The sequence below is a fragment of the Oncorhynchus masou genome, chromosome 13 (genome assembly GCF_036934945.1).
Source record: "Oncorhynchus masou masou isolate Uvic2021 chromosome 13, UVic_Omas_1.1, whole genome shotgun sequence".
Taxonomy (NCBI): domain Eukaryota; kingdom Metazoa; phylum Chordata; class Actinopteri; order Salmoniformes; family Salmonidae; genus Oncorhynchus; species Oncorhynchus masou.
The window spans coordinates 88053620-88078347 of record NC_088224.1 but is presented as its reverse complement, the minus strand read 5'-3'; the positions used below and the strand labels follow the sequence as shown (position 1 = coordinate 88078347).

General features: G+C 48.5%; 1 protein-coding gene across 1 annotated transcript in view; it reads left to right on the top strand.

Annotated features, from left to right (window-relative positions):
• LOC135551569 (protein LEKR1-like) overlaps positions 1 to 24728 on the top strand; it is a 59548-nt gene that overhangs the window by 2408 nt on the left and 32412 nt on the right. Inside the window, exon 2 of the mRNA XM_064982774.1 lies at positions 324 to 400. Within this exon, the coding sequence (XP_064838846.1) occupies positions 324 to 400 (77 nt within the window). The remainder of the gene's footprint in view (positions 1 to 323; positions 401 to 24728) is intronic.

The window sequence follows — 24728 nt, the reverse complement described above, 5'->3', positions numbered from 1 at the left end:
TGCTCTTGATTTACCCTCCCAGTCACCTCAGACATGGACCACTTTCATCATGTAACAACATACAATGCATAGGCCCACTGACAGACCAGTCTGGTCTCATTAGCTTTAGGACTGGGGTGAACCCCTCCCCACAGGACCACCTCAACCTTTACTCCGTAACGTTACAGTATATCAACCTTAAAGGCTGAGGTTTGAGACAAGGCCTTTGCATCAGTGCCGTTCATAGTTCCGTATGCATGACGTCCTGACAATTCTATTTAAGATACAGTAAAACACTGTTTGCATGTTGATTCATTTTGCCCCATACCATTGTATCATCACAGGAGAGAGAGAGTCTGTGGAGAGAGAGGAGATGGGCCTACACATTCCCTACTACCCTCTCCCAGAGGAAATACAACAGGTACTTTACACACACACACACACACACACACACACACACACACACACACACACACACACACACACACACACACACACACACACACACACACACACACACACACACACACACACACATTCTCCTTCCTTTCTGGAGTGATTCCCGTTGTAATGTTGCACTTCGCAGCCCTGTGTGCACCGCCTGTTTGTCTCTTCTGTCAGTTTCCGGATGTTCCCAGAGAGAATTAGAGGTAGCTGTGAACAACAATGGAACCCGACCACAGTGTGAGAGTGACCATTCCGTGCCCACAGACAGACAGCCTGCCCCCCCCCCCCCTGCCCCCTCCTCCCCGTCTCACCACACAAAGGAGAGGCTCTGGGAAACTGGGTTATCCTATTTTAATCGTGCGATTTTATGGCAGAGTTCCACCTCTCTCTCTCTCTACCCATCCCTCTCCCTCCACTCAGATTTCAATCAGCTTGTAAAATACTGGATGTTCTGGGCTTAGACCCCTGTGGAGAAGACTTCAGCTCCATTTATTGGATAGAGAAAAAAAATAAACGAATGAAAAACAAAAAAACAAAGCTGAACAGACAACATGTGCCAATGTGGGAATAATAAGGAGTGAAATAACATGCCCATAGTGCTGTTAAGCCTGGGGACCTGGGGGTCTGCACAGTGGTTTAACGGTGGACCGCTGAGAGGGAGATCACACAGCACACACACTTCTAAACTCCTCTGTGCTTATGACAGCTTTCACAAAGTGATAGGCCTATCTATTCTGTTTTTATTTTCATTTTTAAATGCTATTATTTGAAATTACTTGCCACCTTTATATGTGCTAATTGCCTTGTTTTCATTCTGTGGTTATTAATTAAACAATTGGTGCTGTTAATAATGACAAGGCAGCAGTAAGAATCCATCACAGCATGGTAGAAATAACACCATTTCTTAAATTGTTGGTAAACTAGGTTAGAGTAGCACCTGTTGGTAAACTAGGTACCTTAGTACGTTAGAGCAGCACCTGTTGGTAAACTAGGTACCTTAGTATGTTAGAGCAGCACCTGTTGGTAAACCAGTACCTTAGTAGGTTAGAGCAGCACCTGTTGGTAAACCAGTACCTTAGTAGGTTAGAGCAGCACCTGTTGGTAAACCAGTACCTTAGTAGGTTAGAGCAGCACCTGTTGGTAAACCAGTACCTTAGTAGGTTAGAGCAGCACCTGTTGGTAAACCAGTACCTTAGTAGGTTAGAGCAGCACCTGTTGGTAAACCAGTACCTTAGTAGGTTAGAGCAGCACCTGTTGGTAAACCAGTACCTTAGTAGGTTAGAGCAGCACCTGTTGGTAAACCAGTACCTTAGTAGGTTAGAGCAGCACCTGTTGGTAAACCAGTACCTTAGTAGGTTAGAGCAGCACCTGTTGGTAAACCAGTTAGTTAGAGCAGCACCTGTTGGTAAACCAGTACCTTAGTAGGTTAGAGCAGCACCTGTTGGTAAACCAGTACCTTAGTAGGTTAGAGCAGCACCTGTTGGTAAACCAGTACCTTAGTAGGTTAGAGCAGCACCTGTTGGTAAACCAGTACCTTAGTAGGTTAGAGCAGCACCTGTTGGTAAACCAGTACCTTAGTAGGTTAGAGCAGCACCTGTTGGTAAACCAGTACCTTAGTAGGTTAGAGCAGCACCTGTTGGTAAACCAGTACCTTAGTAGGTTAGAGCAGCACCTGTTGGTAAACCAGTACCTTAGTAGGTTAGAGCAGCACCTGTTGGTAAACCAGTACCTTAGTAGGTTAGAGCAGCACCTGTTGGTAAACTAGGTACGTTAGAGCAGCACCTGTTGGTAAACCAGTACCTTAGTAGGTTAGAGCAGCACCTGTTGGTAAACTAGGTACGTTAGAGCAGCACCTGTTGGTAAACCAGTACCTTAGTAGGTTAGAGCAGCACCTGTTGGTAAACCAGTACCTTAGTAGGTTAGAGCAGCACCTGTTGGTAAACCAGTACCTTAGTAGGTTAGAGCAGCACCTGTTGGTAAACTAGGTACGTTAGAGCAGCACCTGTTGGTAAACCAGTACCGTAGTAGGTTAGAGCAGCACCTGTTGGTAAACTAGGTACGTTAGAGCAGCACCTGTTGGTAAACCAGTACCTTAGTAGGTTAGAGCAGCACCTGTTGGTAAACTAGGTACGTTAGAGCAGCACCTGTTGGTAAACTAGGTACGTTAGAGCAGCACCTGTTGGTAAACCAGTACCTTAGTAGGTTAGAGCAGCACCTGTTGGTAAACTAGGTACGTTAGAGCAGCACCTGTTGGTAAACTAGGTACGTTAGAGCAGCACCTGTTGGTAAACCAGTACCTTAGTAGGTTAGAGCAGCACCTGTTGGTAAACCAGTACCGTAGTAGGTTAGAGCAGCACCTGTTGGTAAACCAGTACCTTAGTAGGTTAGAGCAGCACCTGTTGGTAAACCAGTACCTTAGTAGGTTAGAGCAGCACCTGTTGGTAAACCAGTACCTTAGTAGGTTAGAGCAGCACCTGTTGGTAAACCAGTACCTTAGTAGGTTAGAGCAGCACCTGTTGGTAAACCAGTACCTTAGTAGGTTAGAGCAGCACCTGTTGGTAAACCAGTACCTTAGTAGGTTAGAGCAGCACCTGTTGGTAAACCAGTACCTTAGTAGGTTAGAGCAGCACCTGTTGGTAAACCAGTACCTTAGTAGGTTAGAGCAGCACCTGTTGGTAAACCAGTACCTTAGTAGGTTAGAGCAGCACCTGTTGGTAAACCAGTACCGTAGTAGGTTAGAGCAGCACCTGTTGGTAAACCAGTACCTTAGTAGGTTAGAGCAGCACAGACTTGCAGGACTGGTTTCTCCTTGGCTCATGGATAATTGATGAGGAGTAGAGTTAGCTAGCTAGCACATTTAGATAGCGTGTTGTGTTTTACCCCTTGGCTGCCCCCTGCACTCTGTGTCTGGGTGTGTATCTAAACGGGTCACGGAAGGGTTGGGAGGAGAGACTGAATTCCACTCCCAGGCCTCTAGTCAGGTCAGGGTCACAGACAGGCTCGGTATGAGTGATCACCTTGATTATGGCATGCATCACTTGCTATAGGTCTATGCTATACATGACACATTACGTAGAACTATACTTTATGTATTCATACAGCACCATCAGACCATCGGAATGTCAACTCTACAGTGATATACTGTCGATTGCCTACAGAGTGCTATACAAGTCACTGTGTTAGATCATGCAGATTGTAGAGTTTAGCAAAGTCACCCTGACATGATCTGTCTATGAAGTGGTACAGAAGTAAACTTTCTCTCCCTCTCTCTGTTCTGCTCCGTGTTTACAAACACACGTAGAGTCCTCCTGTCTTTTCCCCGCCTTTCCGTGCCTTTGACTGTTGACCACCCAAAGGAGATCTCTTTTCCTCTCGTTCACCTTCCATCCATCCATTTTTCATGTGAGCGTGGCAAACTCTTCCAGAGAGAGGAGAGAGACACATGAGGTCCCACTGAGCCACACCATGGTGCCTCTCTCTCTCTCTCTCCCTCTCCCTCTCCCTCTCCCTCTCCCTCCCTCGCTCCCTCCATCTCTGAATAATGGATAGTTTAAAACCAGACACACTCCTCCTTCATCCTCTTTCGTACCTCAGGAGGTCAGGGGGATAATGGTAGCACTTGTGTTATGTGTTCACTATGATTAGTGTAGCCCCCCCCACCCCACCCCATCTCTCTGTGAGTCTCTTTCTCCACATCTCCCTGTCTCTCTCCATTCCACTCACTCTCACTTTGTCTTTCTCTTTATTTCTCCAGTTTATTCCCTCTCTCTCATGTGCCTCTACCCCTCCTCTAATGTATATCAACTCTATCAGCTCTGTCAGTCCTATAGGGTATAGTGTAAGTCCTGCAGGGTATAGTGCCAGTCCTGTAGGTCCTGCAGGGTATAGTGTCGGTCCTGTAGGGTATAGTGTCAGTCCTGTAGGTCCTGTAGGGTATAGTGTCAGTCCTGTAGGTCCTGTAGGGTATAGTGTCAGTCCTGTAGGTCCTGCAGGGTATAGTGTCAGTCCTGGAGGGTACAGTGTCAGTCCTGTAGGTTATAGTATCAGTCCTGGAGGGTACAGTGTCAGTCCTGTAGGTGCAGGTTATAGTATCAGTCCTGAAGGTCATGTAGGTTATAGTGTCAGTCCTGTAGGTCCTGTAGTGTAAAGTGTCAGTCCTGTAGGTTATAGTATCAGTCCTGTAGTGGGTATAGTGTCAGTCCTGTAGGTTATAGTATCAGTCCTGTTGATCCTGTAGGTTATAGTAGTCAGTCCTGTAGGGTATAGTCCTGTCAGTCCTGTAGGTTATAGTATCAGTCCTGTAGGGTATCAGTGTCAGTCCTGTAGGTTATAGTATCAGTCCTAGGTCCTAGGGTATAGTGTCAGTCCTGTAGGTTATAGTATCTGTCCTGTAGGTCCTGTAGGGTATAGTGTCAGTCCTGTAGGTTATAGTATCAGTCCTGTAGGTCCTGCAGGGTACAGTATCAGTCCTGTAGGTTATAGTATCAGTCCTGAAGGTCTGTAGGTTATAGTGTCAGTCCTGTAGGTCCTGCAGGGGGTTATAGTATCAGTCAGTATCAGTCCTAGGGTATAGTATCAGTCCTAGGGTATAGAGCATAGTGTCAGTCCTAGGGATGATCCTGTAGGGTTATAGTATCAGTCTGTAGGGTATAGTATCAGTCCTGTAGGTCCTATCAGGGTTTAATGTATCAGTCCTAGGGTATAGTTCATGTTAGTATCAGTCCCACAGGTGTCCCAGCCTTCCTCTGTGACATGTCAGTCCTGATGAGTTAAGTCCTGTAGGTTTAGTATCAGTCCTGTAGGGTGTGTCAGTCCTCAGGTTTCAGTATCAGTCCTGTAGGTTATGTATCAGTCCACCCATTACACTCCAAAAGTTCCAATAATCAGTCCTGTAGGTCCAAAAAGTCCTAGGGTATAGTGTCAGTCCTGTAGGGTACAGTGTCAGTCCTGTAGGTTATAGTATCAGTCCTGTAGGTCCTGCAGGGTATAGTGTCAGTCCTGTAGGTTATAGTATCAGTCCTGTAGGTCCTGCAGGGTATGTGATGAACACAGTGGTTATTTCAGTCCCAGGAGTATCAGTCCTGGAGTTTATCAACATTTGGTTTCTTCAGTCCTGTGTAATATGAGGGAAATATGTGTCCTCTAATATGGTGTCCAGGGTATAATGTCAGTCCTGGTATCTCCAGAGAAGACAGGTTATATGTCAGTCCTGTAGGGTAGCAAAGTATCAGTGAGGCTAGTGGTAGGTTAGGCCAGTTAGTCCTGTTAGGTCCAGTTAGAGTGTTAGGTCAGTCCTGTTAGGCCAGTTAGAGTTCAGTTAGAGTAGTCCTTAGGTATAGTGTCGGTCCTGTCAGTCCTTAGGTACAGTTAGGTCCTGTAGGGTATAAGTCAGTCCTGTGTTAGTATCAGTCCCAGGGTTAGTGTCGGTTGTCAGTTGCAGGGAGTGTTAGGTCCTGTAGGGTTAATGTTAGTCCTGTAGGTTATAGTATCAGTCCTTAGGTTAGAGTGTTAGGCCAGTTATCAGTGTTAGTGTCAGTCCTGTAGGTGTTAGGCCAGTCAGTGTTAGGTCCTGAGTGTTAGGCCAGTTAGTAGTGTTAGGCCAGTTCAGTCCTTAGGTTATAGTGTCAGGCCAGTTAGAGCATAGTGTCAGTCCTGTAGGTTATAGTATCAGTCCTGTAGGTCCTGCAGGGTACAGTAGAGTCCTGTAGGGTTAGAGTCTTTGTTAGGTTATAGTATCAGTCCTTAGGTCCTGTAGGGTTAATGTCAGTCCTGTAGGTTGCAGAGCATAGTGTTAGGTTAGAGTGTTAGGGTACAGTTCAGTGTTAGGGTTAGTCAGTGTTAGGTTACAGGTTATGCCAGTTGCAGTTGCTATGTGTTCCACAGGTTAGCCTTCCTCTGTGACAGTGTTAGGTTAGAGTGTTAGGTGAAGTTAGAGTGTTAGGTTAGAGTGTTAGGCAATAAGTTAAGTGTTAGGTTAGAGTGTTAGGCCAGTGATGAACACAGTGTTAGGGTTAGAGTGTTAACATTTGGTTTCTTTTCGAATTCTTTGTGGATTGTAATATGAGGGAAATATGTGTCTCTAATATGGTGTGCACATAGGCAGGCTCTCCAGAGAAGACAGGCTATGTCGGCCTTTCTCAGCAAAGCTATTGAGGCTAGTGGTCTTCCCCAGTTAGAAGGTTAGGCAGTTAACCCACTGTTAGGCCCCCTGAGGTTACAGGCAGTTAACCCACTGTTCCCCTGAAGAGTGTTAGGCAGTTAACCCACTGTTAGGTTAGAGTGTTAGGCCAGTTAACCCACTGTTCCCCTGAACAGGCAGTTAACCCACTGTTCCCCTGAACAGGCAGTTAACCCACTGTTCCCCTGTCGGCCGTCCTTGTAAATAAGAATTTGTTCATAACTGACTTGCCTAGTTATATAAAGGTTACTCTATGCTCACTGAGTCTGTAAATCTCAAAGCTTTTTTTTCCTTAAGGTTTTCTGCCACTGTGTTCTCTCTGTTTATCGCCAAATAGCATTCTAGTTTGCTCAGTTGTTTTGTTAATTCTTTACTACGTGTCAAGTAATTATCCTTTTGTTTAAATGTGTTGCTGTCCTGGGGCTCTGTGGGGTCTGTTTGTGTTTGTGAACAGAGCCCCAGGACCAGCTCTCTCTCTCTCTCTCTCTCTCTCTCTCTGAGGTCACTGCTCATACAGACAAGTAGATGACAGATAGTTACTGTCTGTAGTTGCTAACTGCCCCTGTCTGCTCCTGCCTGTTTGTTTCCGTGCTGTGCACTGTGTGAGTGAGTGATCTGATGCGTGGTCATCTGTCGAGCGGGGGCTGACATGCAGCCAAAGGTGATTCTTTCCCTGCGACTGCCCTTTCCCTGCTCCCACGCGAAGAGGCAAGGAGGCAGTGAGAGAAGCAGGGCTACTCAGCCAGGCGTCAAACATGCACCCGGTCTCCCTCTCCCTCCCTCTCCCTCACTCCCTCTCCTTCTCTTTACCCCCACCCTTCCCCCTCTCTGTTGTGTCACTCCTGGACCCCTAGCCTTGCTTCCCCCTGTCTCACCCTCTGACTGCCCCTACCTTTGCCCCTAGCCTTGCTTCCCCCTGTCTCACCCTCTGACTGCCCCTACCTTTTCCCTAGCCTTGCTTCCCCCTGTCTCACCCTCTGACTGCCCCTACCTTTTCCCTAGCCTTGCTTCCCCCTGTCTCACCCTCTGACTGCCCCTACCTTTTCCCTAGCCTTGCTGTCTCCCCTGTCTCACTTCCCCCTGACTGCCCCTACCTTTTCCACTGTTGTCTACTGTAACTGTCTCACATTCACTTTTCCCTTTGTCTACACCACACACCCCACACACACACACACACACACACACACACACACACACACACACACACACACACACACACACACACACACACACACACACACACACACACACACACACACACACTTCCTCCATTTTGCTGTGTCCCCTCTTTTACCACACCACTTCATCTCTCCTTCCCATCTTCCACTTTGCTGTGTCCCCAGTGTCCCCCGTCCTTCCCTCCATTCGTCTCGTGTGATGTGTGGCACAGTGGGGTCCAGATGAGAGGAATCTATGTGTTGCTTCATGCAACACTGAGCACCAGGGGGGCGACAAAGCAGCAGTCACGAATCGCCGTCTCGCTCAGACACACACACTCACAGACACATGCATGCTCTCTCTCTCTCTCTCTCTCTCTCTCTCTCTCTCTCTCTCTCTCTCTCTCTCTCTCTCAATTCAATTCAATTCAAGGGGCTTTATTGGCATGGGTAACATGTGTTAACATTGCCAAAGCAAGTAAGGTAGATAATATATAAAGTGAAATAAACAATAAAAAACTAACAGTAGACACATACAGAAGTTTCAAAACAATAAAGACATTACAAATGTCATATTATATATATACAGTGTTTTATATATATATACAGTGCTTCTCTCTCTCTCTCTCTCTCACACAGCCTCAAAGACATCATTTTGGGAAATTAGGAAAAAAGCAAGGATAAATCATTAACTACTTAATCCCTTCTTAAACGCTTGCGTGATCTGTCATTGTCTGTGATGCAGAGAGAGAGAGAGGGAGAAAACGAGAGAGAGGGATAAAAAGAAAGAAAGAGAGAAAGAAAGAAAGAAAGAAGGAAGAAAGAGAAAAAAGAAAGAAAGAAAGAAAGAAAGAAAGAAAGAAGGAAAGAAGGAAGGAAAGAAGGAAAGAATGAAAGAGGAGGGGTGGTATAAAACGAGAGACAGAAAAAATGAATGAAAAGAAAAAGGAATACAAAGAGAGAAAATGTGATTCTAAAAAGAGGTAGTAGGATTCAGGTTGTGTGTGAGACCGTTTGAATAGTTTATTTAACCTTTATTTTAACAGGGAAAACTTTTGAGACCTAATTTAAAAAAAAAAAATTTGTATAAACATAAATATACACATTATACCCAAACATACTGTATAAACATATTCAAATACAAAAACTCAGTCATGGGAAGCACAAATTTAATGTCACAAATCACCCAGAAAAACAGTTTACATTCCTCCACAAATACACCCCAATCAATACTTTAAACTGAACGGCATGAAATGTATTTAGCATTTTGTTCCAGCAATATGGTGCATTAAAACTAGAAGCGGATTTACCTAGCTCGGCGGAGACCCTAGGAACGAACGGGTTAGGCAACTCAGGTGTCTATACTTCAACAGCAAAGTTCGATAAGACGGAAGTTTATGAATTAGGGCCTTGTAAAACAAGAAGGGAATAATGTAGAATAAAGTATGGGTCTTTAATGAAGTCCAGCCAACCTTTTGATGCAGGATACAGTGATGAGTATCAAAACTGGCCCCTCCCTGTAACAAAACAAAGGGCGCTATGGTAGATGGGATGAGGTCTTTGGTTTTAGTGGGTTTTTCTCTAAATTCCAGGCCCATAATAACATGAGTTGATTAAACCGCAAAGACAATTTCAGGGTTGGCGCCGTAATCCATCAGGCAGCTAAAAACCCCTAAGTGCCTGTGAGCCCATCATGGAATCTCTAACAAGATTTATATGTGCAGTCAGTTGGGGACAGGGATGGGGACGGGTGTGTGTGTAAGGGTAGAGGGGTAGAAGAGGATGTGGAGAGGGGGGGGTCGATTTGGGATGTGTTGAATTTAGGGGAAGCTGCAGGGGGTCTTGATTTGGTTTTAGTAATGGCGGGTACATGGACAGTTGTAGAAATGGAGGCTGGTGGGAGTAGCTATTGGAGGATGGGCTCATTGTAATGCTGGAATATGTTTGATGTGTTTGATACCGTTCCATTTATTCCATTACAATGAGCCTGTCCTCCTATAGCTCCCCCCACCAGCCACCACTGAGTTGCAGTTAGGACGGATGGTAAAGATGGAGGGGTTCAATTTGGTATTTGTGGTTGAGATTTGATGGCTGGATTGGGTGGGCAGGTTGTAACTGGGTTGTAACTGGTAGTGTGCAGATATGGAGAGGCGTGGCGGTTGTTGTGGGGAGCTAGATGGGTCAATTGTATTGATATGTTGAGAGTGGTTATGGTGGGATAGGGTATGGTACGATAGGGTAGGGTGAGATATGATAAGATAGGGTAGGATGGGGTAGGGTAGGGTAGAGAAAGATAGGATAGGGTAGGGTAGTATATGATAGGATAGGATAGAGCAAGGTAGTATAGGGTAGAAAAGGGTAGGATTGGGTAGAAAAGGGTAGGGTTGGGTTGGATATGGTAGGGTTGGGTGGGGTAGGGTAGATAGAATAGGATACGGTTGGAAAGGGTAGGGTAGGATATGATTAGGTAGAATAGGGAAGAATAGAGTAGGGTAGGATAGGGTTGGATAGGGTGGGGTCGTTTAGATTAGGGGAGAGTAGAGTAGGATAGGATAGGGTAGAATATTATAAGGTAGGGCAGAGTAGAAAATGGTAGGGTTGGTTAGGATATAATATGGTAGGGTAGGATAGGATAGGGTAGGGTTGGTTAGGATATAATATGATAGGGTGGGATAGGGTAGGGTAGGGTTGGTTAGGATATAATATGATAGGGTAGGATAGGATAGGGAAGGGTAGAGTAGGGTCGATAGGATATGGAAGGGTAGGGTTGGGTAGGATAGGATAGGGAAGGGTAGAGTAGGGTCGATAGGATATGGAAGGGTAGGGTTGGTTAGGATATAATATGATAGGGTGGGATAGGGTAGGATAGGATAGGGAAGGGTAGGGTTGGTTAGGATATAATATGATAGGGTAGGATATGAAGGGTGGGATAGGGTAGGGAAGGGTAGGGATAGGATATGGAAGGGTAGGGGTTAGGGTAGATAGGATATGGAAGGGTAGGGTTGGGTAGGATATATAGGATAGGGTGGGTAGGATAGGGGGGAGAATAGGGTAGATAGGTTAGGGATCGGGTAGTATATGATAGAGTAAGTTAGAGTAGGGTAGGGTGTGATAGGGTAGGATAAGGTAGAGTAGGGTAGGATGGGGTAGTATTGGATAGGGTAGGGTAGGAAAGGGTAGTGTAGGATAGGGTAGGATAGGATAGGGCCTACCCCTATTCTACCCTGCTCTACCTAACCATATCCTAACCTTTGCTATCCTATACCACCCTACCCTACTCTACCCTATCCTATTCTACCCTAGGTTAGGGTTCGATAGGGTATGAACGAACATAATAGGGTAGGATGGGATTGAATAGGGTAGGATGGGATTGAATAGGGTAGGATAGGCTTGAATAGGGTAGGGTAGGGTTGAATATGATAGGATAGAATATGGTTAAGGTTGGGTAGGGTAGGATAGAATAGGATTGAATAAGGTTAAGGTTGGGAGAGTTGGGGAGTGTTGAATAGGGTAGCATAGGATTTGAATAGGGTTAAGGTTGGGAGGGTTGGGTAGGGTAGGATAGGATTGAATAGGGTAGGATAGGTTTAAATATGGTAGGATAGAGTTGAATAGGGTAGGATAGGTTTGAATAGGGTAGGATAGGATTTAATAGGGTTAAGGTTAGGAGGGTTTGGTAGGGTAGGATAGGCTAGAATAGGATAGAATAGGGTAGGATTGGATTGAATAGGGTTATGGTTGGGAGGGTTGGCTATGGTAGGGTAGGATAGGTTTGAATAGGCTAGAATAGGATAGAATAGGGTAGGATTGGATTGAATAGGGTTATGGTTGGGAGGGTTGGCTATGGTAGGGTAGGATAGGTTTGAATAGGGTTAAGGTTGGTAGGATAGAGTAGGATATGATGGAATAGGGTTAAGGTTGTGAGGGTTTGGTAGGGTAGGATAGGCTTGAAAATGGTTAAGGTTGGGAGGGTAGGATAGGGTAGGGTCGGATTGAATAGAGTTAAGGGAGGGTTGCTTGGTTGCGACAGAGAGGAAGACTGTTCGTGAAGGGGGTGGGGGTCAGTTGGCAAAGGATGTGTGGGGTCTGATTTGAGTTATAGGTGTGTGTGTGTGTGTGTGTGTGTGTGTGTGTGTGTGTGTGTGTGTGTGTGTGTGTGTGTGTGTGTGTGTGTGTGTGTGTGTGTGTGTGTGTGTGTGTGTGTGTGTGTGTGTGTGTGTGTGTGTGTGTGTGAGAGAGAGAGAGGGAGAGGGAGAGGAAAGACAGACAGTGTGTGACAGTGACCCACTTCTGCCAGTGGGATTTGAGGAGACGGTTAGGGGAAGCTGCATAGAGGAGACGAGGAGGAGGGAGGAGAGGGAGGGGAGAGGAGGAGACTATTTTAGGTGCTTTGTCTGTAAAGTGCTTCATCGCCGCCCCCTGTGCATGAGACAATGCACCCCCCCCCCCCCACACACACACACACACATAGACAAGTACACACACACACACATACACAGACAAGTACACACACACACAGACAGACAGAGACACACACACACACACACACACACAGACACACACACACACACACACACACACACACACACACACACACACACACACACACACACACACAATAAGGCAAAAGGCAGACACACAGAGGGGGAGCTCCAACACTCCTGCTAGACAGGTGTAACAGGTACAGTAGAGGTGGGTGAGCTCCAACACACACAGAATAGGTGTAACAGGTATTGTAGTAGAGGTGGGTGAGCTCCAACACACACACTAGGTGTAACAGGTATTGTAGTAGAGGGGAGCTCCAACACTCCTGCTAGACTAGGTGTAACAGGTATTGTAGTAGAGGTGGGTGAGCTCCAACACTCCTGCTAGACTAGGTGTAACAGGTATTGTAGTAGAGGTGGGTGAGCTCCAACACTCCTGCTAGACTAGGTGTAACAGGTATTGTAGTAGAGGTGGGTGAGCTCCAACACTCCTGCTAGAATAGGTGTAGCAGGTATTGTAGTAGAGGTGGGTGAGCTCCAACACTCCTGCTAGACTAGGTGTAACAGGTATTGTAGTAGAGGTGGGTGAGCTCCAACACTCCTGCTAGACTAGGTGTAACAGGTATTGTAGTAGAGGTGGGTGAGCTCCAACACTCCTGCTAGACTAGGTGTAACAGGTATTGTAGTAGAGGTGGGTGAGCTCCAACACTCCTGCTAGAATAGGTGTAACATATTGTAGTAGAGGTGGGTGAGCTCCAACACTCCTGCTAGACTAGGTGTAACAGGTATTGTAGTAGAGGGGAGCTCCAACACTCCTGCTAGGCTAGGTGTAACAGGTATTGTAGTAGAGGTGGGTGAGCTCCAACACTCCTGCTAGGCTAGGTGTAACAGGTATTGTAGTAGAGGTGGGTGAGCTCCAACACTCCTGCTAGGCTAGGTGTAACAGGTATTGTAGTAGAGGTGGGTGAGCTCCAACACTCCTGCTAGGCTAGGTGTAACAGGTATTGTAGTAGAGGTGGGTGAGCTCCAACACTCCTGCTAGGCTAGGTGTAACAGGTATTGTAGTAGAGGTGGGTGAGGTCCAACACTCCTGCTAGGCTAGGTGTAACAGGTATTGTAGTAGAGGTGGATGAGCTCCAACACTCCTGCTAGGCTAGGTGTAACAGGTATTGTAGTAGAGGTGGGTGAGCTCCAACACTCCTGCTAGGCTAGGTGTAACAGGTATTGTAGTAGAGGTGGGTGAGCTCCAACACTCCTGCTAGGCTAGGTGTAACAGGTATTGTAGTAGAGGTGGGTGAGCTCCAACACTCCTGCTAGGCTAGGTGTAACAGGTATTGTAGTAGAGGTGTGTGAGCTCCAACACTCCTGCTAGGCTAGGTGTAACAGGTATTGTAGTAGAGGTGGGTGAGCTCCAACACTCCTGCTAGACTAGGTGTAACAGGTATTGTAGTAGAGGTGGGTGAGCTCCAACACTCCTGCTAGGCTAGGTGTAACAGGTATTGTAGTAGAGGTGGGTGAGCTCCAACACTCCTGCTAGGCTAGGTGTAACAGGTATTGTAGTAGAGGTGGGTGAGCTCCAACACTCCTGCTAGGCTAGGTGTAACAGGTATTGTAGTAGAGGTGGGTGAGCTCCAACACTCCTGCTAGGCTAGGTGTAACAGGTATTGTAGTAGAGGTGGGTGAGCTCCAACACTCCTGCTAGGCTAGGTGTAACAGGTATTGTAGTAGAGGTGGGTGAGCTCCAACACTCCTGCTAGGCTAGGTGTAACAGGTATTGTAGTAGAGGTGGGTGAGCTCCAACACTCCTGCTAGGCTAGGTGTAACAGGTATTGTAGTAGAGGTGGGTGAGCTCCAACCCTCCTGCTAGACTAGGTGTAACAGGTATTGTAGTAGAGGTGGGTGAGCTCCAACACTCCTGCTAGACTAGGTGTAACAGGTATTGTAGTAGAGGTGGGTGAGCTCAACACTCCTGCTAGACTAGGTGTAACAGGTATTGTAGTAGAGGTGGGTGGACCACCAACACTCTTTGCTAGGCTAGGTGTAACAGGTATTGTAGTAGAGGTGGGTGAGCTCCAACACTCCTGCTAGGCTAGGTGTAACAGGTATTGTAGTAGAGGTGGGGAGCTCCAACACTCCTGCTAGGCTAGGTGTAACAGGTATTGTAGTAGAGGTGGGTGAGCTCCAACACTCCTGCTAGGCTAGGTGTAACAGGTATTGTAGTAGAGGTGGGTGAGCTCCAACACTCCTGCTAGACTAGGTGTAACAGGTATTGTAGTAGAGGTGGGTGAGCTCCAACACTCCTGCTAGACTAGGTGTAACAGGTATTGTAGTGTGCTCCAACTGCTAGACTAGGTGTAACAGGTATTGTAGTAGAGGTGGGTGAGCTCCAACACTCCTGCTAGGCTAGGTGTAACAGGTATTGTAGTAGAGGTGGGTGAGCTCCAACACTCCTGCTAGAATAGGTGTAACATATTGTAGTAGAGGTGGGTGAGCTCCAACCTGCTAGACTAGGTGTAACAGGTATTGTAGTAGAGGGGAGCTCCAACACTCCTGCTAGGCTGGTGTAACAGGTATTGTAGTAGAGGTGGGTGAGCTCCAACACACAGCTAGGCAGGTGTAACAGGTATTGTAGTAGAGGTGGGTGAGCTTCCTGCTAGGCTAGGTGTAACAGGTATTGTAGTAGAGGTGGGTGAGCTCCAACACTCCTGCTAGGCTAGGTGTAACAGGTATTGTAGTAGAGGTGGGTGAGCTCCAACATTTAGGCTAGGTGTAACAGGTATTGTAGTAGAGGTGGGTGAGGTCCAACACTCCTGCTAGGCTAGGTGTAACAGGCTAGTAGAGGTGGATGAGCTCCAACACTCCTGCTAGGCTAGGTGTAACAGGTATTGTATCAGAGGTGGGTGAGCTCCAACACTCCTGCTAGGCTAGGTGTAACAGGTATTGTAGTAGAGGTGGGTGAGCTCCAAAACTCCTGCTAAGGCTAGGTGTAACAGGTATTGTAGTAGAGGTGGGTGAGCTCCAACCCTCCCAGACTAGGTGTAACAGTTCCAACACTCCTGCTAGACTAGGTGTAACAGGTATTGTAGTAGAGGTGGGTGATACAAAACACATCCCTGCTAGACTAGGTGTAACAGGTATTGTAGTAGAGGTGGGTGCTCCAACATCCTGACTAGGTGTAACAGGTATTGATTAGTAGAGGTGGGTGAGCATTCCAACACTCCTGCTAGGCTAGGTGTAACAGGTATTGTAGTAGAGGTGGGTGAGCTCCAACACCTGCTAGGCTAGGTGTAACAGGTATTGTAGTAGAGGTGGGTGAGCTCCAACACTCCTGCTAGGCTAGGTGTAACAGGTATTGTAGTAGAGGTGGGTGAGCTCCAACACTCCTGCTAGAATAGGTGTAACAGGTATTGTAGTAGAGGTGGGTGAGCTCCAACACCCTGCTAGGCTAGGGTGTAACAGGTATTGTAGTAGAGGTGGGTGAGCTCCAACACTCCTGCTAGGCTGGGTAACAGGTATTGTAGTAGAGGTGTGTGAGCTCCAACACCCTGCTAGGCTAGGTGTAACAGGTATTGTAGTAGAGGTGGGTGGCTCCAACACCCTGCTAGGCTGGTGTAACAGGTATTGTAGTAGAGGTGGGTGAGCTGGCACCCTGTAGGCTAGGTGTAACAGGTATTGTAGTGAGGTGGGTGGCACTCCTGCTAGGCTAGGTGTAACAGGTATTGTAGTAGAGGTGGGTGGCTCCCCAGTCCTGGGCTAGGTGTAACAGTAGAGGGGCTCCAACACTCCCAGCTAGGCTAGGTGTAACAGGTATTGTAGTAGAGGGGAGCTCCAACACTGGCCTGCTAGGCTAGGTGTAACAGGTATTGTAGTAGAGTGGGTGAGCTCCAACACTCCTGTAGGCTAGGTGTAACAGGTATTGTAGTAGAGGTGGGTGAGCTCCAACACTCCTGCCAGTGACTGGGCCTGTAACAGCCAGTGGTAGTGGGGGAGCTCCAACAGTCCTGCTAGGCTAGGTGTAACAGGTATTGTAGTAGAGGTGGGTGAGGTCCAACACTCCTGGGCCAGGTATTGTAGTAGAGGTGGGTGAGCTCCAACACTCCTGCTAGACTAGGTGTAACAGGTATTGTAGTAGAGGTGGGTGAGCTCCAACACTGGGTGCTAGGCTAGGTGTAACAGGTATTGTAGTAGAGGTGGGTGAGCTCCAACAGTCCTGGGCTAGAATAGGTGTAACATATTGTAGTAGAGGTGGGTGAGCTCCAACACTCCTGCTAGGCTAGGTGTAACAGGTATTGTAGTAGAGGTGGGTGAGCTCCAACACTCCTGCTAGGCTGGGTGTAACAGGTATTGTAGTAGAGGTGGGTGAGCTCCAACACTCCTGCTGGCTGGGCCAGGTATCCCAGTAGAGTGGGCTCCTGGCTCCCCAGTAGGCTAGTGTGTAACAGGTATTGTAGTGAGGGGAGCTCCAACACTCCCTAGGCTAGGTGTAACAGGTATTGTAGTAGAGGTGGGTGAGCTCCAACACTCCTGCTAGTGGGCTAGGTGTAACAGGTATTGTAGTAGAGGTGGGTGAGCTCCAACAGTGGGACTAGGGTAACAGGTATTGTAGTAGAGGGGAGCTCCAACACTCCTGCCAGTGCTAGGTGTAACAGGTATTGTAGTAGAGGTGGGTGAGGTCCAACACTCCTGCTAGGCTAGGTGTAACAGGTGGCTCCCCAGTAGAGGTGGGTGAGCTCCAACACTGCTAGACTAGGTGTAACAGGTATTGTAGTAGAGGTGGGTGGCTCCAACACTGGGCCTGCTAGGCTAGGTGTAACAGGTATTGTAGTAGAGGTGGGTGAGCTCCAACACTCCTGCTAGAATAGGCCTGGCTATTGTAGTAGAGGTGGGTGAGGTCCAACACTCCTGCTAGGCTAGGTGTAACAGGTATTGTAGTAGAGGGGAGCTCCAACACTCCTGCTAGGCTAGGTGTAACAGGTATTGTAGTAGAGGTGGGTGAGGTCCAACACAGTGCTAGGCTAGGTGTAACAGGTATTGTAGTAGAGGTGGGTGAGCTCCAACACTCCTGCTAGGCTAGGTGTAACAGGTATTGTAGTAGAGGTGGGTGGCTCCAACACTCCAGTAGGCTAGGTGTAACAGGTATTGTAGTAGAGGTGGGTGGCTCCCTGCTAGGCTAGGTGTGGGTGGGCCTGTAAGGCCCAGGTATTGTAGTAGAGGTGGGCCTGGCTCCAACACTCCTGCAGGTGGGTGTAACAGGTATTGTCCCCAGTGTGGTGGAGCCTCCAACACTCCTGCTAGGCTAGGGTAACAGGTATTGTAGTGGGTGGGCTCCTGGCTCCCTAGGCTAGGTGTAACAGGTATTGTAGTGGGCCTGGCTCCAACAGTGAGTGGGCCTGGCTAGGCTAGGTGTAACAGGTATTGTAGTAGAGGTGGGTGGCTCCAACACTCCTGGGCTAGGTGTAACAGGTATTGTAGTAGAGGCCTGGCTCCCCAACACTCCCTGCTAGGCTAGGTGTAACAGGTATTGTAGTAGAGGTGGGTGAGCTCCAACACTCCTGCCCAGGTATTGTAGTAGAGGGGATCCAACACTCCTGCTAGGCTAGGTGTAACAGGTATTGTAGTAGAGGGGAGCTCAATACACTCCTGCTAAGGTGTAACAGGTATTGTAGTAGAGGTGGGTGAGCTCCAACACTCCTGCTAGGCTAGGTGTAACAGGTATTGTAGTAGAGGTGGGTGAGCTCCAACACTCCTGCTAGACTAGGTGTAACAGGTATTGTAGTAGAGGGGAGCTCCAACACTCCTGCTAGGCTAGGTGTAACAGGTATTGTAGTAGAGGTGGGTGAGGTCCAACACTCCTGCTAGGCTAGGTGTAAAGGTATTGTAGTAGAGGTGGGTGAGCTCCAACACTCCTGCTAGACTAGGTGTAACAGGTATTGTAGTAGAGGTGGGTGAGCTCCAACACTCCTGCTAGGCTAGGTGTAACAGGTATTGTAGTAGAGTTGGGTGAGCTCCAACACTCCTGCTAGAATAGGTGTAACATATTGTAGTAGAGGTTTTGAGCTCCAACACTCCTGCTAGGCTAGGTGTAACAGGTATTGTAGTAGAGGTGGGTGAGCTCCAACACTCCTGCTAGGCTAGGTGTAACAGGTATTGTAGTAGAGATGGGTGAGCTCCAACACTCCTGCTAGGCTAGGTGTAACAGGTATTGTAGTAGAGGGGAGCTCCAACACTCCTGCTAGGCTAGGTGTAACAGGTATTGTAGTAGAGGGGAGCTCCAACACTCCTGCTAGGCTAGGTGTAACAGGTATTGTAGTAGAGGTGGGTGAGCTCCAACATGACAACCTGCTAGGCTAGGTGTAACAGGTATTGTAGTAGAGGTGGGTGAGCTCCAACACTCCTGCTAGACTAGGTGTAACAGGTATTGTATAGAGGGAGCTCCAACACTCCTGCTAGGCTAGGTGTAACAGGTATTGTAGTAGAGGTGGGTGAGGTCCAACACTCCTGCTAGGCTAGGTGTAACAGGTATTGTAGTAGAGGTGGGTGAGCTCCAACACTCCTGCTAGACTAGGTGTAACAGGTATTGTAGTAGAGGTGGGTGAGCTCCAACACTCCTGCTAGGCTAGGTGTAACAGGTATTGTAGTAGAGGTGGGTGAGCTCCAACACTCCTGCTAGAATAGGTGTAACATATTGTAGTAGATGGGTGAGGTCCAACACTCCTGCTAGGCTAGGCCAACAGGTATTGATAGAGGGGAGCTCCAACACTCCTGCTAGGCTAGGTGTAACAGGTATTGTAGTAGAGGTGGGTGAGGTCCAACACTCCTGCTAGGCTAGGTGTAACAGGCCATTAGTAGAGGTGGTGGCTCCAACACTCCTGCTAGGCTAGGTGTAACAGGTATTGTAGTAGAGGTGGGGAGCTCCAATACTCCTGCTAGGCTAGGTGTAACAGGCCAGTAGACCTGGGTGGAGGTCCAACACTCCTGCTAGGCTAGGTGTAACAGGTATTGAGTGGAGGGAGCTCCAACACTCCTGCTAGGCTAGGTGTAACAGGTATTGTAGGACCTGGGTGAGGTCCAACACTTAGAGCTAGGAGTAGCAGGTATTGTAGTAGAGGTGGGTGAGCTCCAACACTCCTGCTAGGCTAGGTGTAACAGGTATTGTAGTAGAGGGGAGCTCCAACACTCCTGCTAGGCTAGGTGTAACAGGTATTGTAGTAGAGGTGGGTGAGGCCAACACTCCTGATAGGAGGTGTAACATTGTAGTAGAGGTGGGTGCAGGCCAAGGACTCCTGCTAGGAGGTGTAACAGGTATTGTAGTAGAGGTGGGTGAGCTCCAACACTCCTGCTAGGCTAGGTGTAACAGGTATTGTAGTAGAGGTGGGTGCCATCCAACACCCTGCTAGGCAACAGGTATTGTAGTAGAGGTGGGTGAGCTCCAACACTCCTGCTAGGCCAGGTGTAACAGGTATTGTAGGAGGGAGCTCCAACACTCCTGAGTAGCAGGCCAACAGGTATTGTAGTAGAGGTGGGTGAGCTCCAACACTCCTGCTAGACTAGGTGTAACAGGTATTGTAGTAGAGGTGGGTGAGCTCCAACACTCCTGCTAGGCTAGGTGTAACAGGTATTGTAGTAGAGGTGGGTGAGGCCAACACTCCTGCTAGGCTAGGTGTAACAGGTATTGTAGTAGAGGGGAGCTCCAACACTCCTGCTAGACTAGGTGTAACAGGTATTGTAGTAGAGGTGGGTGAGCTCCAACACTCCTGCTAGGCTAGGTGTAACAGGTATTGTAGTAGAGGTGGGTGAGCTCCAACACTCCTGCTAGGCTAGGTGTAACAGGTATTGTAGTAGAGATGGGTGAGCTCCAACACTCCTGCTAGAATAGGTGTAACAGGTATTGTAGTAGAGGTGGGTGAGCTCCAACACTCCTGCTAGAATAGGTGTAGCAGGTATTGTTTAACAGGTGGGTGGTTCCAACACTCCTGCTAAATGGTGTAACAGGTATTTTGAGGTGGGTGAGCTCCAACACTCCTGCTAGACTAGGTGTAACAGGTATTGTAATGAGGTGGGTGAGCTCCAACACTCCTGCTAGGCTAGGTGTAACAGGTATTGTAGTAGAGGTGGGTCAGCTCCAACACTCCTGCTAGACTAGGTGTAACAGGTATTGTAGTAGAGGTGGGTGAGCTCCAACACTCCTGCTAGACTAGGTGTAACAGGTATTGTAGTAGAGGTGGGTGAGCTCCAACACTCCTGCTAGACTAGGTGTAACAGGTATTGTAGTAGAGGTGGGTGAGCTCCAACACTCCTGCTAGACTAGGTGTAACAGGTATTGTACTTGAGACTTGAGGGAGCATCAGAACCCTTTTGCTGTCTAGGAAGAACAGCTTGAGCAGAACTCACTCTCATTGGCTGCCGGCATTAGCAAATGGACCACCAAGCCTGTTCTTTCCATCTTTCTTTTTCCTCTTTTCTTCATGATTTAATTCCTCCTCTCTCCTTGTGTCAGTTCTGGGGGAGGGGGGTATAAAGGGTGTGTGTGGGGAGGGGGAGTTGAAGGGGTTAGCTTGTAGTTTGAGTGCTAAGCGAATGTGTCAGTGCCAAGGGCAAGGGGTCTTTCTGCAGGAACCAGCTCCATCACGAGAACAACGAACACACCGCCCCCAGGGCCTCTGTGTGTGTGTGTGTGATAATGTGCTTAGAGTGCTGTCTGTCTTCGTATCTTTATCGGGCGTGAGCACGGATGTGTGTGTATGAGTTTGAGTGTGTGTCGGGTGGGGTATGTGCCTGACTGATTGTGGAAGAAAACAAGAGAGCGATATAGAAGCCTGGTCTGACCTGAGGCCTCGACCGTGTCTCAACCATGGGCCTGACTGAACTACCCCCCCCCCTGCCTGCCTGCCTCCTCACACACACACACAAACACACAGACGTAGACAGGCTCACCCACATGAAGACACACATAGACTGGCTTTCATAGACATACACACCCTGCTGATCCTGTCTGCACTTCACAATCCTCTCTGTCTCTGAGCCTCCAGGAAGCATGTGGACATTTTTGCACGAAATAAAATAACTCGCTCATCCACACATCACAACACACGCAGACCTAGGGCTGTGGCGGTCATGACATTTTGTCAGCCGTTATCTCAGGCTGCACACGCTGTTCTCTCATCAAGTGATCATATTTTCACCCATAAGACTAGGATAATGTAATCTTGTCTTTACTACACTGAACAAAAATATAAACGCAACATGTAAAGTGTTGGTCCCATGTTTCATGAGCTGAAATAAAAAATCCCAGACATGTTCCAAACGCACAAAATGTTTATTTCTCTCAAATGTTGTGATACAAATATGTTTACATCCCTGTTAGTGAGAATTTCTCCTTTGTCAAAGTAATACATGCATCTGACAGGTGTGGCATATTAAGAAGCTGATTAAACAGAACGATCATTACATAGGTGCACCTTGTGCTGGGGACAATAAAAGGCCACTTGTGCAGTTTAGTCACACAACACCATGCCAGAGTTGTTGAGGAGTATTTATGTTTGTAATAAAGCCCTTTTATGGGGAAAAACTCATTCTGATTGGGCTGGGCCTGGCTCCCCAGTGGGTGGGCCTGGCTCCCCAGTGAGTGGGCCTGGCTCCCCAGTGGGTGGGCCTGGCTCCCCAGTGAGTGGGCCTGGCTCCCCAGTGGGTGGGCCTGGCTCCCCAGTGAGTGGGCCTGGCTCCCCAGTGAGTGGGCCTGGCTCTCCCCAGTGAGTGGGCCTGCTCCCCAGGCCTGGCTCCCCAGTGAGTGGGCCTGGCTCCCAGTGGGTGGGCCTGGCTGGCCCCAGTGAGTGGGCCTGGCTCCCCAGTGAGTGGGCCTGGCTCCCCAGTGAGTGGGCCTGGCTCCCCAGTGGGTGGGCCTGGCTGGGCCCCAGTGAGTGGGCCTGGCTCCCCAGTGAGTGGGCCTGGCTCCCCAGTGAGTGGGCCTGGCTCCCCAGTGAGTGGGCCTGGCTCCCCAGTGGGTGGGCCTGGCTCCCCAGTGAGTGGGCCTGGCTCCCCAGTGAGTGGGCCTGGCTCCCCAGTGAGTGGGCCTGGCTCTCCAGTGATACAGTGGGCCTGGCTCTCCCAGTGAGTGGGCCTGGCTCTCCAGTGAGTGGGCCTGGGCTGGCTCCCAGTGAGTGGGCCTGGCTCCCCAGAGGGTGGGCCTGGCTCCCCAGTGAGTGGGCCTGGCTCCCCAGAGTGGGCCTGGCTCCCCAGTGAGTGGGCCTGGCTCCCCAGTGAGTGGGCCTGGCTCCCCAGTGAGTGGGCCTGGCTCCCCAGTGAGTGGGCTGGCTCCCCTGGCTCCCCAGTGGGTGGGCCTGGCTCCCCAGTGGGTGGGCCTGGCTCCCCCCCAGTGGGTGGGCCTGGCTCCCCAGTGGGTGGGCCTGGCTCCCCAGTGAGTGGGCCTGGCTCCCCAGTGAGTGGGCAAGTGGGTGGGCCTGGCTCCCCAGTGAGTGGGCCTGGCTCCCCATCAGTGAGTGGGCCTGCCCAGTCATCTGAAATCCATAGACTAGGATCTAATTAATTTAATTCTGTAACTCAATAAAATCTTTTAAATTGTTGCATGTTGTATTTATATTTTAGTTTCAGTATAATATGTACAATTAGTTTTGATTTAGAATGACCCATTATTAAGTGGTCAAGACCAGGGGAAGAGAGAAATTCATGTCATTCGTGTGCACTTGATTAGAACATGGAGGCAACTTTCCCTCCAATTCATTCTTTTTATTCAGGTTTTTTTTCAGACTTGGGCTCATGTATAAAGCCTATGTGTACTAAGCACTAATATGCATATGGTGTTTTGAATGAATCCTCACCTTAGAAAGCGCTGTCCGTTTTGTTGTTGTTAGGCTTTGAAACAACATCCACAACAACTATGTTTTCCATTCAGTTTCAACCTGTTGTTGAACTTCTTTCTTCACATCCGTCATCACAGTGAGGTGAGATTTGAAAGCACATGCTGTTTTGATGATGTGTTTGATGTGATTTTAGATTGTATTTGCATTGATGTCAGTGGTTAGAGGGACAATAGAGCCCTTGATAACCAGGCCATTAGGACCTGATGGAGAGTCAATAGAGCCCTGAGGAGCAGGCCATTAGGACCTGATGGAGGGACAGTAGAGCCCTTGACAACCATGCCATTAGGACCTGATGGAGAGACAGTAGAGCCCTTGATAACCAGGCCATTAGGACCTGATGGAGGGACAATAGAGCCCTGGACAACCAGGCCATTAGGACCTGATGGAGGGACAATTAGAGCCCTTGACAACCAGGCCATTAGGACCTGATGGAGGGACAATAGAGCCCTTGACAACCAGGCCATTAGGACCTGATGGAGGGACAATAGAGCCCTGAGTACCAGGCCATTAGGACCTGATGGAGGGACAGTTAGAGCCCTGAGTACCAGGCCATTAGGACCTGATGGAGGGACATTAGAGCCCTGAGTAGCAGGCCATTAGGACCTGATGGAGGGACAATAGAGCCCTGAGTACCAGGCCATTAGGACCTGATGGAGGAGTGAATAGAGCCCTGAGTAGCAGGCCATTAGGACCTGATGGAGGGACAATATAGCCCTGAGTACCAGGCCATTAGGACCTGATGGAGGGACAATATAGCCCTGAGTACCAGGCCATTAGGACCTGATGGAGGGACATTAGAGCCCTGAGTAGCAGGCCATTAGGACCTGATGGAGGGACAATAGAGCCCTGAGTACCAGGCCATTAGGACCTGATGGAGGGTTAGAGCCCTGAGTAGCAGGCCATTAGGACCTGATGGAGGGACATTAGAGCCCTGAGTACCAGGCCATTAGGACCTGATGGAGGGACAATAGAGCCCTGAGTAGCAGGCCATTAGGACCTGATGGAGGGACATTAGAGCCCTGAGTAGCAGGCCATTAGGACCTGATGGAGGGACAATATAGCCCTGAGTAGCAGGCCATTAGGACCTGATGGAGGGACATTAGAGCCCTGAGTAGCAGGCCATTAGGACCTGATGGAGGGACAATATAGCCCTGAGTAGCAGGCCATTAGGACCTGATGGAGGGACAATATAGCCCTGAGTACCAGGCCATTAGGACCTGATGGAGGGACAATATAGCCCTGAGTACCAGGCCATTAGGACCTGATGGAGGGACAATATAGCCCTGAGTAGCAGGCCATTAGGACCTGATGGAGGGACATTAGAGCCCTGAGTAGCAGGCCATTAGGACCTGATCGGCAGATGAAGGCAGATATGACACAGATAAACCTTTCATCTAGACAGGGACATGGCATAAATGAAGACTGACAGAGAGTGAAGGAGCACTGGAAGAGGGTGATCAACAGGAAGACAGATATTCAGTAACTAGTTAGAGAGAATGGCAAGAGAGTGTGCAAAGCTGTCATCAAGGCAAAGGGTGGCTACTTTGAAAAATCTAAAAGATATTTTAATTTGTTTAACACTTGTTTGGTTACTACATGATTCCAA